This window comes from Perca flavescens, chromosome 22, assembly GCF_004354835.1.
Source record: "Perca flavescens isolate YP-PL-M2 chromosome 22, PFLA_1.0, whole genome shotgun sequence".
Classification (NCBI taxonomy): Eukaryota; Metazoa; Chordata; class Actinopteri; order Perciformes; family Percidae; genus Perca; species Perca flavescens.
Window position 1 is genome coordinate 2,340,829 of NC_041352.1, and position 15,144 is coordinate 2,355,972.

Consider the following 15,144-nt stretch of genomic DNA (forward strand, 5'->3'; position numbering starts at 1 on the left):
AAGTCTTTGTTTTGCAAAGACCACTCAAAATGAGTAATAAGAGAGAGATTTGGCAATGCCGGTTCCGTTAAAGAAATTGAATTTACCTTAGCTGCGTAGTCAATATTCTCCCCCCTCACCCCCACAAACCTGTTTGCGACTAAACAGAAGAAATTGATGCTGTCAGGGCGCTGGCAGGTCGTTTGACTTCTGCAGCCAGAATTCATAAATCGGGCCTTTTCTCTCAGGAATGTACGCAGAATCCATCACATCCTGTTCTTCCCCTTTGGATGGGTGCATGGTAACAGATTGCAGTGCTGCTCCGTCATCCCGCCCCAGTCTGGCTGTCCGTCTCGCACTTTGATCGTAGAGTACAGACGCTGGCTTGCGGCGGTCGTGCAGCTTTTAGAGAAGTGGTGTATCTGAGACCAGGGTTGGCACAAAATGAAGAGGAGGAGGAGGAGGAGGGGTGGGAGTGCAGGACCCAAACTGGACAGACTGCTGGGGGTCATTTCTCCCCCCCCCCCCAGAGAAGAGAAACGTAGGAGTCTCTGCAAAGCATGCACATGTGCTCATGCAGTCTCTTTGTCTCTGTTTCGCCCTCTCACCCACACACTCCTTTTCTCTCAGTTTCTCAGAGGAAAGGCCCGGTCAAACCAGTATTTGAAGTCACCAAATGTCACGGCAAATTCAGTCCATTCTACTGGAATTGCAGTGATGGTGGGATTTGCTCACAGGGCTCAAAGTAAATCCACAAAAATGTTTTGCATCGAATTCAACTATGGTGAAGTTTGACCCACGAATTTGCACCGTTGGCCAAACGCAAGCTAGTTTGACACTGCTGACTTCTGAAGGGACCGAGATCTGGAGAGTCCAAAATAGAGGCGTGTATCGTAGCTGATCTGATTGTATCTTAATAGCCGTGTTGCCCTCTTCTGACGGATTATAAGCTGCTCCACAAAAGAGGAATGGTTCGCAGACAGTTGAAACAGCAGATGATGGTTTACATTAAATTAGGGCTGCACGATATGAGGTAATAATGCAATATGCGAGAACGTTGTTGAATATCGCGATAACGATATTACTTGCGATAAATAAACAGATTTTAAAGTGTGCTCAGTTCTGTATTTCTGCTGCTTTCAGTATTCAGCTAAAATACAACTAATTGCTCGTTGAATTTAAAACAAATGAAAGGAAGTCATTTTTTTCAAATAACACAAAAAATCTGACTTTCTTTTGCGATATGGCGCAGCCTTTTGCGATGTGTTTATTGCGCCAGTTGATAAAAAAACATTATATTGTGCAGCCCTACATTAAATATGTCTTTTAAATTAAATGTGAAGCAGCCGAGCTAAGCTAGCGAGCTTGCTAGCTGACCATTAGCAAGCTTGTTAGCTCGGGGAGCTTTATTTTCCATCTTCAGCAACTTTTTAATGAACCAAATGGTGTGCAGTGGTACACGGCAGAGGGAAGTGAACAGAAGAGGAGAGAGGAAGTAGAGAGAGAAGCCCCATGAGCTATTGTGACCGACTAGTGCTAGTCCAGCTAGTAGCAGTAGTGGGTCTAGTCTCTACGTCACCAAGCTTCAAGATCCAAATATTTTGTCCATCATAGATTAGTTTCTCCCTCCCACTTGTGGTGTGCCCAGGCCATTAGAAGCTGTGTGTGCCCAGGCTGCTCCCATCCAGGTGGGGACACAGGTGGGGACACAGGTGGCGTCGCCTCAAGCTGCTTGCTTCACAAATTACCATGCACGCGGACAGTAAGCAGCATATGCAAAAACATGGCCACTGATTCTGTGTCTTGCGAGTGTGCTACCTTCACACACAAACTCGCACATGCTCGTATGCTGCACAGACACCCAGACACAGACATTTAAAATTCCCCAGGAATGTCTCCATATGCTTTAAAGAGAGGTACTGGACTATAAAAGGAGAAGTCTGGCTGATTCTGGCTCGTCTGCGTTTGCTTTCACGCTCCGACTCAAGTTTAGCCCCAAATAGAAGCTGAACCCTGTGATCCTTCGGGTGCCTATAAAATAACCATGGACGTGTTGTCCCAGATTTGAACTGTTTGAATCCTTCGCTCTATTTAAGCTCACTTACTGGCACACTCCTACTGCAGAATCTGCGGCCCAGTACGACAGACTGGTTTTTGGCCAATGACAGCATCTCCCCATATGCACATGAGACTGCAGGCTTCCCCCGTCCTCGAAATCCTGCCCTCTCCCTTTCTCATTAACATTTTAAGAGGAAAATCTGATTGGAGAGGCAGAGCGCGGCACAGTAAACCCCTGCTGTTACTCGCACAGAAGACATGGAGACAGCAGAGATGTTTGAACAATCCGCTGAGTTTGGAAATGTATCTAAAATTATGCAAAACAGGTCCTTTTGACCTACAAACGCTAGATCGGCTGTCAATTGCAGCTTGTTTTCTACACCATTAAGCGGTTGTGTGCATCAGTCTAGTGAAGTGCCTTTTTCTGCAGCCACGAAGCTTCTTTGTCTGTAGTATCCAAGCAGCAGCAGTGTCTCTTAGACCAGTTGTTTTCTACTAGAGCTTTATCAGAAGCAGGGTGCATTTCCACAGACCCCAACTTACATTTTAGCCGAGCACTATCTGCTCAAGACCAAAAGGTTAATTGCTGGCGTCTCTGTCAGGTTGCGACCCTCGCTGAATCCTCTGATCCGTGAAATGAAAGTAGCTGCCGTCATCCTGACGAGAGAAAAAGACGCTGACTCACTTTCATCGCTCAGTTTCTCCGGTTTTTGCTTTCACTCCCAAACCCTGACCGTGTTTTGCTGACCAACGCATGCGTGAGTTGCACTGGATGAGTGAAGTCAATATTCCAATTCCATTGAACTGTTCTTTCTTCTACTCAAACTCAATATTCAATCTTTTATTTTTTTTCCCCAAAAGCTGAACATCAGGTCTTTTTTTTAAACACAGTACAAGGCTGGAACCGGTTGCTAAGGGAAGTGAGGAGCACTGGGTGCCATTGTAAGCATCTGTTCTTGTGTTCACGTTGATACATTTCTGTGTCACTCTCTGCTTGTTGGGGGGGTGCCACAAATGTGATGACGGGGGAGTGGGCATATGTGGTCTGACAACCAGCGAGGTGGAAATGTAGGTTAATCTGGTCATATGGACACAACCATCATGATCAGCATCATACCTCTTGTAGCAGAGGGAGGGGGGGGCAGGGGGCAGTGGGGCGTTGGCTGAGTCTGGGAGAAATGGCAGAGAGAAAGAATGGCCTAAGAGGTTTGGTGCATGATTATCAGAGGATGCAGCAGAGGAAAAGGGCAGTGTGTGTGTGTGTGTGGGTGTGGGTGTGTGGAAAACAGGGTTTAAGAGAAGGGAAACAGAAATGAGAGATGAAGGAGGTGGAGGAGGTCAGCAGAGGAGGATGAGAGGACTGAGGACAAAAGAATAGAGGGAGCGGAGTGGATTGATGCATTGGCCTCGGAGGTGGCGCTCTTCCAGCACTCCTCTGCGTGACCGCCTGATTGGCTTGAGTGTCGTCATGGCCACGGATGCAGCTCCGTCACTCACCATTGCCACCCTGGCCCCCCCGCCCACCCACCGCGCTTCCTTAAAACCTGCTTTCATCTAATTCAATCACACAATCACGTTATGTAACGTAGTAAGGGGAAATGCACACTCGCTCTGAGGTGTGACATTGATGACGGAAGATAGAAAGACCTTTTCTAAACTAAACACGGAATCCTTTAACATGAAATGCGCCTTTTCGATAAGATCTGTGTTCAGGTCTGACTAATGCGTCGTTTCAACTTAAAAAGGAATCCTAAACGGAAGAATCAAGATATATGCAAGTTATATTGGAGAGCTTAATTGAAGAAGAGCTATTAAAGACAATGAAAAAGCAGTCCTATATAGACATATAGACATACACTGTAGCTGTGAGTTTATTAGCTCCAACTAATAATCTACCCTCATTGCTATATTGACAATGGGGTGGACAAAATACTTGAACACTTCAGTAATAACACAATATAATTCAACAGCTGCCTCCAAAATGACCATACCAGTTGAATCAACACCTCTTTACATAAACATATACAATCATGAAGGGAGGATGTCTTGCAAAACAGTAATATTAGTTTTAGCTAGGTTCACCTTAATAGACTGGCAAAGGAAGTGTTTTTAAAGTTAGTCAGAGCTGGGGCACACCTTACAATCTCTTGTAATTTGTTCCAAGGGTGGTGCATAGTAACCACAGATTCACCTAAACACACAATTTTTAGGACAATACCGTATATTGATATTTGAGATGTTTTTTTTTTTTTTAAAGGATACCTCCTCAAATAGTTTTTTTCCCCTCTTTTTTTCTTAAGCCATCTTACAGCATCTGTAATCATGATTTATCTATCTATTTAATAGACCTTCACCAATCTTTTGTTTTTACAGCCTCTGTCCTGTAGGAACAGAAAGCCAGCCCGTTCTTGAAGATCTAAAATCCACATTATGTTTAAAACAAAGTGTTAGTCAGATTGTCTAACAGTGTCACAATTTGAACTTCATTTCCACGTTTTTGCGGGGTTGTGTCGTGCCAAGTAGGCAGGGTTTGAACTTCTCTTTCAAGCTCTTTTGTCTCTAATTTTCACGCAACTAATTCTGTAACTTTTAACGCGCACAACCAAGTGCAACGGTTTGGACGTCCCTTGCATCCAAAAACGGGTAAAAGCCATGACAAGAGTTCTTGAAGATAGATGTGGGAGGTAGTGAGATGCAGCCAGGACAAGGCTTTTAAAACTTTGTATTGTTCCCATTTACTTAAGATATGGTCAGATGACACTGTGTGTGGTTCATTTCAAGCATACTTACTAAACCCTTAAGTGACTTGGTCAGTTTCCTATTGTACCGGCAGAGACATTTGAGACATTTAGTGATTTCTTTAGTGTATGAGACATTTAGTGATTTCCATACAGGACAAGCATTAAGGGTTTCGGTTCTCTCCTATGCGACTACTCAAAGCGCTTTTAAATTGGAACCATTCACCATTCACACACACATTCATACACTGTGGCCAAGGCTGCCGTACTCATCAGATAATCATTCACACACATTTACACTCCGATGTAATGTGTGTGCATCGGGGGCAACTCAGGGTTCAGTGTCTTGCCCAGGGACACTTCGACATGGGACTGCAGGGCCAAGGATCGAACCACCAACCTTCCGATTGGCAGGCAACCGCTCTACCACTGAGCCACAGCCGCCCCATTCAATGTAATAAGCGGCATATTCTGAATCAGCTGCAAGATGACTGGATGTGTCCCAAGATAACAACAAGAACGAAGCGTTTGAGCTGCTTCTGTGTGTCGAGTGTACCGAGTATGGCTCTGTGCATGCAGCTGCACCGATTACTACTGATGTCTCAAAGTGCAGCATGGAGATGCTGCAGAGTGGGTTGCCATGTGTGCACTGCCAAACCTCTCCCCCCACGCTACTCTCCTCATGGCCAGATGCATTTTCGATGGAGACTCCCACCCACTCACCAGCGCCCCTTTGCTCCCCGTCCTCCCTTCCCAGCCCGAGAGAGACACCCAGTGGACTCGGGGTGCAACGACAGCTCCACATCCCAGCTGCCCTCCTCCCGACCTGTGCTTCTTTTACACACAGAATAATTTATGGTGCAAGGCACCGGCATTTTCTAGTAATTGTACAAGCGCAGTGGGACAGCAGGCTGGATAGACTGGAGGAGGAGGAGGAGGAGGAGGAGGAGGAGTTGTATTCCCAACACGGTTATAAATCCAAGGGCTACAGTAAGCTGTGTTCCACGCAGCAGAGCGTAGTCTTACAGGGCTCCATTAGCAAGCCAGTCCTCATCAGTTCTTTTGCGTCTCCGTCTGTTCCCCTCTCCCTTCATACTCCATTAGACCCCCGAGTTGAATTAGAACCCATTTCTATGCTGGGTGTGCCTACACACACGCTCCAGGCCGCATAATGCATTCTAACGCGGTTTGTGGCGATTCTACACTGTTATGTACCACCCTGTTGTCTGAAGCTCATTTATCACTGCTGTGCAGACAGGCTGCTGCTCCGTGAAGACTGTTCTGCATTCAACAGCACATTTCTCCCTCTCTCCTTCCCTCTATTGCTCACTTCATCCTTCGCTCTGATCCCCCCCGCCCCCCTCCCACAAGATCCCTGCCGCCCCCTCACGTCCTTTCTATTTTTAATTACCTGTCAGAGACCCCGGGTCTCAGTCCCCCGTCTCCCAGCTCTCTCTGCTACGTCTAATTCACTTCAAGCTAGCCAGGAATCTGCCAATGAGAATAAAGTGAGGAGAGAGGACTGCCAGTGCATTGTGGGAAGTATTCATCTCCACTGACCACAGATAATGAATGTGTAAAAAGTTGGGTGAGTTTTTTCTTTTCTTCATTGTTGTTATGAGAGGGCATGAGCTGATCATATCTATGATACCATGGTCTGGGTGAGTCCTCGATTCTGGTAATGCGGAACCAACGCACAACACGTCAGTCAGTCACGTTGTGACGAGCGCACATGAAACGCTGGAGCTGGGGGGCGCGCCTGCAGGTTTCCAGTCAGCTACAACTGCAACGGAGAGACGAGGACGGTGTGTCGCCGTTGCTGTTGAGTGTTTGTTCGCGGTGCAATACATACATGTTTGTTGGAGATTTAGATTTAGCCAAGTTGGAGCTAATTGTAACACACTGATTCTATTTATTTTGTATTTTTAAATTCATAGCGTAAGCGATGCTTTTGGGGTTTTATTGCCATTTGTGACCTGTTGCTTTTAGGGAAAGTGTTTGTTCAGCAGTCGTAGTGTAGCACAACCATGTTTTAAATGTTGCTTTTTTTTTTAAATAGTCCTTCCTGTTAGTGTTTAAAAGACGGTGACTTTGCGCGGGTATGGAGTGCCGTGGGCTGCCAGCCGTGACGGAGCTCAATCGAGCTCACAGCAGGCCGGGGTCCGTGAAGGAAGGCAGGCCAGGCGGCGAGGCAGCAACACAGGCAGCACCGGCCGCTGAACTCCGACACACAGTCGGACAAAATTTGCAATTAGACATAATTGTTTGTAAAACGGCCCATATTTGACCTCTACATAGTTGATTTCTCTCGTAGAAAAGTCTCAGAAGTGAATGTCAATGGTAAAATAGCAGATGAACAATGTATACAATTTCTGAGATCTGCACGACTTAGAGTCAGAAGACTAACTGATCTCAGGTCAGTTGTGTAGCCTATGTTGCTGGAGCGTGACAAAGAGACAGACTAGAGCCAAATGAGGAGGAGGCGCCGAGTTGACGTCAACTAGGCGGCTCGTTGAGATTCGCCTGTTTTCAGAGGCAGTTTCAAATAGGGAGATTTGCAGAGGAAAGAGGTGTTAATGGGATTTAGAGGTTCTATGTATGTCCTAGTTACCCACTAAACTGTCATTATTCAACTATGACAAGGTAAAATCGGTTTTGCATTCTATCACCCCTTTAAAATGATAAATAATCCAACCATAAATCAAATATAATACTTGTACAACGTTTCAAAGACAGAAAACGAGCACTATATCGTTGCAAGATCTGTTACTTACTGCAAAATGTTTAGGCTGATAATAATAACATAACACTAGCATGCTCCTTTTCATCGCATGATTTACACTAATATCACTTCTTAATCTTTTTTCTGCTACATTACTTTCTGTCTTCCTTCCTCTTGCTGTCTCCTTCTGCAATCTTTTTTTTTTTTTTTTTTTTTTTTTGCCACAAACTAGGCAACAGCTTTGCGAATACACTGTTGCTCAATCGATCATCTCCTAAGCACTCATTTGTTCAGGTTTTGCCTGTTGTTGTCTTTCCTCGACACACTCCGTCTCTCTGCTCTGGTGTGTTGAGTGTAGCGGCCAGGTTATATAGATGAGTTTGTCTGTCAACATGTCTGTCAGTGCCCGTTGTTTTGAGTTTTTCAGTGCCATTTCCTGTTGTGTCAGATGAGTTTGTGCGCTGCGTGTTTCTGAGGTAGAGAGTAGAGAGAGAGATCCAGTTCCCCTTTTGCCTCGGTCACAGTCAGTCTCAAATTCCCCCTGCTACGTTCAACTACACCGTCCGTTCCACAGCCAGAAGGACGGAGAGAAAACGCGGAGCTGGTCTGTGTTGGAGGGAGGTGAAGACCCAGGGGGTCAGTGCGTGTCCTGGCCCACTTGACGGGCGCCGTGCATCGCCATGCGTCGTGCACTCAGTATATTCCGAGGTTACAGGAGAGCCGGGGAGGATGATGACGAGGTGTTTGTGCACAGCCCCGGATACCAGGTGACACAACAGATAGGGACCTGAAATGAGACACCACGGACTTCCAAAATATGTGGACTTTGTTTTTTCCTAAGTAGGGCTGGGTATGGGTCAAAAACTGTTGATGCCAATACCGGGCACTGATGATGACCAAATGGAGTGGTTGTTTTAAATTTAATATATAGAAGTTGGCGACTTTTGTTTCTAAAGCATGGCAAAAAAAGACTAGGTTTCTTTGTTTAATTGAAGTTGCTATTTTGGTATCCGGTCCCTTGCTTTAAGTAATGGGGTCTTGTAAACCCTTTTGGGCTGGGCATACTTTTTGTGTGCAAAATAATTCATTCACCGTGACTTTGATACCGGTTCCTGAACAATCATTTTCTCGATACCAATTTTACAAAATCCACTAACAAAAAGAAAATGCAACATTGCTCAAATCTTTTTATTTATTTTTCAGCTACTTCTACGTGAGCCCCGTCTCTGTGCGCAACGTGGTAAAGCATGCTGCGTGCTTATTGGCTCTTTGACACTGATGGGATTTACTCCCTAGGTACCAAAATTTGGTATTGAATGACGAGGCCTTTTTTCGATGCTCGATACTAAGGAGGCAATTCGGTCGGTGCCTAAAAAGTATTGAATTCCGTACCCAGCCCTACTCGTAAAAATGTGATGTGTTTTTTACCATGTCAGGTATCTTTGCTCTGTGTCCACTCACAGATTAATATAGAACAGGGGGTGTCTGCTTTGCCAACAGATGGGTTTCATGTCCCGTAACAATTAATTTCCCGGTGTCCTTTTTCCTCAAAGTGTCCCAATTTATTAGAACTTTCCATCAGACGCTGGCAGGCATTGCCAGCTTTGTTCTGCTCAAACCATTAAGTTGAATTCCAGGTAGCATTAATAAGGTCCTAACAAAAGTTTCCCTGTCTGAAATGAGCAGATACTGACTGACTGCAGTCTGCCAGTAAAACACTTGATGTTGAGTTCAATTCAACATTTACTGTAGAAAAGTGCCTTTGCTGTCCTCTGCTATTCCAGGCATGTGTTGGACTTCTCTCTGAGCATATGGTGCACAGTGCATAAGGTGTTTCAATCTGATACAGAAAAGTCCATTTTTGCAAAAGATTGCACCCGTTGTCTCTTGACATCACTTCTATTTTGAATTTGTTGCTTAGTTTCATTGGAGCAGTTAGTCTTAGTCTTTTATTTATATATATATATATATATATATATATATATATATATATATATATATATATATATATATATATATTTATTTTTTTTAACGGTAAAATGCTATAGCCTGAGTGATATTTTGGCTGGGTCAATGTTTTTGGCCCATTTTAGTTTATCTGAATATTTCTCCATCGTTAATGTCATCTGCAATATATAGATAGATGTCTAATGATATGTCTCTAGAAGTGTATTATTCCACCTTTTTGTTTTTGTTAAAGAAGGCAAGGAAAATCGTAATACTCAACACTATCGAATTGTGATACAAATCCAATCAGCACCCATGTATTGTGAAAGAATCGAATGGGGACAAAAGCATATCGTCCCTGCCCTACCGAGTTGAATTATGGGAAGTCTTTGCTCAAGGGTTTTTGGATTTGATCCGTAAAATTCAACATAACTCGGCGTCTGATGCTTCGCTTTTGACCATTCTTCTATACATCTGTCTCATGCCATCTTCTAACTTTCTGTGGGTGCGATACCAAATCGCTAAACGACCCCTTTAAGTACAGTTCAAGACCTACTCCCTGTAAAGGCACCATGAATAATATCAGGTTAAATGTTGGGACATGTGCAGTATGCATGTCAACAGTGGGCCTCTGCACAGTAACGGGCTGTGTGCACACTCCGCACTGTCAAAAATGATTGTTAAATTACTGTGTGAATGAAAGTGGAGACCTCTGGAGACTTCCGTCAAAGTGGACGTTAAAGCTTGTTAATTACTTCTCCACCGGATGCAGTTTGGTTAGTCTGGCCCGAGTGGAATCTAAATGGATTTGGCCCCAGCCTCACACTCTGCCACACTCAATCATCTGCATTTAGACTTGATCTTTACCGCATTATTCTCTAATAAAAAAAACAATTAAAGCCGCAGCACACTGGCTCCATTCTAGTTGGAACTGATGAGTCTGAACCCGAGTTCAGCCAAACCGTCATCTCTCAGCGGTTTGCCGCCATGCTCAAGCACTTGCTGTGTGTTGGACTGAAACCGAGAAACAGCGGGTACATCTAACTGAAAACAGCAGGACACCGCTGAATCCTTTTTTTCTGCTCCCGCATGTGTGCAGGAAATTAAATAATCATTTCTCTGAAAAATATTCCTGTTATTCCAAGACCGGCAGGAAGTCCCATCTGTGTCCTGAGAACAGTTCAAACCCTCTGACTGAAGTGTATCCCCCCCACATTCCTCACCTGTAACAAACAGAGGGGAGAGGTGCGGTGCTGGCACAGCCTCTGATATTGGAGTCCTTTTTCTGGTCTGCCATTTATCTGCTCGGTCTTCTACAGAATGTTTGGGTGCTGGATCTTCTCCAGAGAGACACAAAGCTGGCATCAGTCTCAGAGACTCAGCTCTGCTCCAAAATATTTTTCAGAAGCACTCAGAACAACGTCAAATGCTCTGAGCTGTAGCCATGGTAACCTAGCTTTCTGGCTTCTGTGGATTGACATTTCGGATGCTGCCAAGTTTTCAAAGACCACTTTTGAAACTGTCTTTGTGTGTCTGCACTGACACTGCAGGGCCACATTTGTGATTAAGTTCATGGCGTTGCCTGTTGTCACTTAGAAAGAAAACCGCAACAAGTCTAGTAGGGATGGGGAAAAATCGAATGTGTCGTATTGTTTTTGTGAAACATTTTTTAAAGGTCCTATGACATGCTGCTCTTTGGATGCTTTAATATAGACCTTAGTGGTTCCCTAATACTGTATCTGAAGTCTCTTTTATATAGACCTTAGTGGTTCCCTAATACTGTATCTGAAGTCTCTTTTATATAGACCTTAGTGGTTCCCTAATACTGTATCTGAAGTCTCTTTTATATAGACCTTAGTGGTTCCCTAATACTGTATCTGAAGTCTCTTTTATATAGACCTTAGTGGTTCCCTAATACTGTATCTGAAGTCTCTTTTATATAGACCTTAGTGGTCCCCTAATACTGTATTTGAAGTCTATAGACCTTAGTGGTCCCCTAATACTGTATCTGAAGTCTCTTTTATATAGACCTTAGTGGTCCTCTAATACTGTATCTGAAGTCTCTTTTATATAGACCTTACTGGTCCCCTAATACTGTATCTGAAGTCTATAGACCTTAGTGGTCCCCTAATACTGTTTCTGAAGTCTCTTTCCTGAAATTCAGCCTTGGTGCACAATTACAGCCACTAGAGCCAGTCCCACAATGAGATTTCCTTAGGATGTGCCATTTCTGTGTCTGTAGCTTTAAATGCTAATGAGGAGGAGAGGAGGGGGGGTGCAAGGTGGAGGGTGGGGGGTGTGGCCTTGACCAACTGCCACTTTGCTCGTTTTCAAGCCATGATGTCTCTCTCTCATGGGTGGGCCAAATTCTGTGGGGCGGGCAAAGCAGAGAAAGGGGAGGTAACCTTTCCCCTTATGACCTCATAAGGAGAAGATTCCTGATTGGCCCATCTGAGCTTTCATTTTCTCAAAGGCAGAGCAGGATACCCAGGGCTCGGTTTACACCTATCACCATTTCTAGCTACTGGGGGACCATAGGCAGGCTGGGGGAACTCATATTAATGTTAAAAAACCTCATAAAGTGAAATTTTCTTTTTAAACAGATTTTTTTCCCCTAGAATCTATATTTTTTTATTTATTTGTTTAGCAATGATTCACCTAAATATTTTCTGTGTATGTGGTAGCGCTGACGGCGAAAAATCAAATATGACAAATGTAAATTCTTTACAAATGAAATAAATGTCAGACTGACTGACATGTGATATGCATTCTTCTTAGAAAACTATTAGTTTTTAGAAATGTCTCATGATATATTGTCTCTTGAAGGTTATTATTTAACTTGTGTTTTTACGTTAAAGAAGGAAAAAGAAATTTCAATACTGAATACTATCAAATCGTGATACTTTCAGAATCGCAGTACAATTTGAATCGGCACCCATGTATCGTGAAAGAATCGAATCGGGACAAAAGCACATCATCCCAGCCCTAGATTCCAGTCAAGTATATTCAGAAATTGCCACCGTGAAGTTATAATATGGACTTACATTTTGATCCATGGTCTCAACACAAAGCGTGCTGTTCATAATTAGTAACCTTTTTTTTTATCAGTCTAATGCAACTCATTTAGTTTTCCTTAAACACCTCATCAACACTTGACACCAGCCCTTTACTCAGAAGGTAGGCTATCTCCCTTTCCACTTCTTAGCTTGTCTTTACTGTGCATTATGCATATTCTGCTCGTTTCCCCGCTCCTGTCTTCTTTATTTTAACTAGTCTCGCTTTGCCAGACCTTCCTCCACTGTGCTGAGGAAAAGGGTCTGGCTAGTCCACACGTCATTACGGGATGGGAAAAAAACTTGGTTTATGGCATTTCTTTAAACCAATCACAATCTTCATGCAAGAGAAAACTCAGATTGGACAGATAGTCTAGCTAGCTGTCTGGATTTACCCTGCAGAGATCTGAGGAGCGGTTAACCATAGTCCTCCCAAATCCATCAGAGTTTAAAATTACAACACAAAAGAAAGCGTAAGGAAACGGAAATCGGCGAAAAGACGTGCATCTGGCGGAAATTCCAGCGGCACCGGACCAATCCCAGAAGTGGAACGTCAAGGATGTGGGCTAATTTTAACAAAGCTTTTTATGCAATTGTAAGCATTACTTATGGCAGCATGGTTTCTCAGATTGCTTGTTCTGTCACAGGAAAGTGTCAGGTTAATTCCCTGCAACATGTGTCCTGTCAGAATACCAAATCTACGATCTGCTCACTGGTAGCAGGTCTTTGTCAGGGAAATGGACACATTTCTTATCTTTTAGTTTAGAAAGGATTAAAGACACAATGCAACGTCAGCCTACATGGCCAGTCAAATACATGCAAGCACACATTTCTGGTAGGTTGCCACGTTCACCTTGTGGTCATCGTGACAAAAGATAAATCATTGCCACAGTGATGACTTGAGTTGTAAAATCCTGTCTGAGTATTATGAATTGTTGTCTAGTGTTTGGGCGTCCATAAGCTTTTACACATTATCTGTTACTCTGACTTCCTGCATCGCATTTCATTTTTTCACTGCTCCACGCAGCCCCCTCTGCTCTTTTAGTGCTGCTCTGACATTTTTATAGACCAAACAACTTATCAATTAATGGAGAAAAATTCTCACCAGATTAATCGACCGTGAAAAGAATCATTAATTACAGCCCTAATGCTAATACCAGTAGCCAGTTATGTTCATTGTGTTTGTCTCTGGTCTCCAAGTAGACAGATACATGATTATGTAACTGTGCTGAATCCATCTGTTTTGCGGACCTGATTAGAATCGGACCGGTATGGTTTTAAAGTATCTGCGAGCCACATGTGGCATGTGATTTGATTAGCAGCTGCATCCTGCCGTGCAGCCTGTCAGAGGGACTCCTAACTCACTGCCTCACCTTCATGCTCTTAGAAAGAGAAGTTGGCTTTATCTACAGCAGGGCTGTTGTTTTACAGCAAGTGCATGGTTGGGATTTTTAACTGCAGCAAACAGCACAGCTTGTTGCATTCAATAGTCCAGTCCAGGATGTGAGAGCTGTTGGTTTCTGTGCTGGACAGGCCCAACATTACAGATAGATCTCAGCAGGCTCTGGAGTCGTTTCAGGGCTTCTTCTGCTTATGGAATTCCTTATGGAATATCATTGCCTGTTGAGAGGAAAATCAGGACACTCATAAAGTCTCTAGCTGTGTTGGAAACTGTGCACTATATAGTGTGTTCGCTATTTTGTAGTGTAATGTTTGAATTCTCTGAGGTTAATTTCATTCACTATATAGTCCATTATAAAATACCCACAATGCACCGTGTACATGTGACGTACCCTACCACTACTCCTGTATACCACAATGCAAAGCGGTCGTGTTTTCCCGGAGGAGAAGAACAAGCAGACGCGAAAACTGTAAAGGAAAAATGGAGCGGGCTTTCATTTCTAAACCGTGGAAATGTACCATGCAACATATATACAAGATTGGACTCTCCTCCTGAGTGCTCAGTTTGTTTCAGCACAGATGTAAAAACTGGGCTGGCTTTCTCAATCAATGACATCACTAATTGTTTTCAGGCAGTTGAGAAAAAGTGCTGTCTGTGGGAGAGAAAGCTCCATTTAGCATGAAATGTGTTTTTTGTACTTTTATACATCTATTACATACACACACAAACACTATACAACACACTAACAAGTGGGGGAAATCCCAAAAAGCATAATAAGGGCTTTTAAAATAAAATCCTGAAGAGTTGAAGAGTGTAGAATTGTTAATGGTCTGACCTCCTCTTCTTCTCTCCTTTCCTCCACCAGACAACATCACCTACAGGTCCGGGCCGGTCCGACTCGCCCGTCTACACCAACCTGCAGGAGCTGAAGATCTCTCAGTCCAGCTTGCCGCCCGTCCCCTCCACCTCCCCTCTCCACATCTTGGGCGACTGGGAGACCCACAAAGACCTGAGTGGCAGGCATTTCTACTACAACCGCGCCAGCGGAGAGCGGACCTGGAAGCCCCCGCGCACCAGGGACGCCAGCGGCAGCACCAGCAGTATCCGAGGAGACAGCCAGGGCACAGCGGAGAGTGAGGTGAGGGATGCTTAAACCAGCTCAAGCCATTTCTTTATCTTGGATGGTATATAAACCGTAAAAAGTCTTAAGTTAAATTGTGAGACTGTGTGACTTCTGTTTAAAGG

At 44.0% G+C, this 15,144-nt stretch overlaps 1 protein-coding gene across 8 annotated transcripts in view; it reads left to right on the top strand.

Moving 5' to 3' along the window:
• The window catches only part of arhgap12b (Rho GTPase activating protein 12b), an 80,552-nt gene that overhangs the window by 39,939 nt on the left and 25,469 nt on the right, over positions 1–15,144 (top strand). For 7 of the 8 annotated variants that reach the window (XM_028569245.1, XM_028569246.1, XM_028569248.1 and 4 more), the window contains exon 3: positions 14,765–15,037. In XM_028569245.1, the coding sequence (XP_028425046.1) occupies positions 14,765–15,037 (273 nt within the window). Of the gene's footprint in view, positions 1–7,983; positions 8,265–14,764; positions 15,038–15,144 lie in introns of those variants that run through there. The other variant, XM_028569252.1, reaches the window with a different exon arrangement.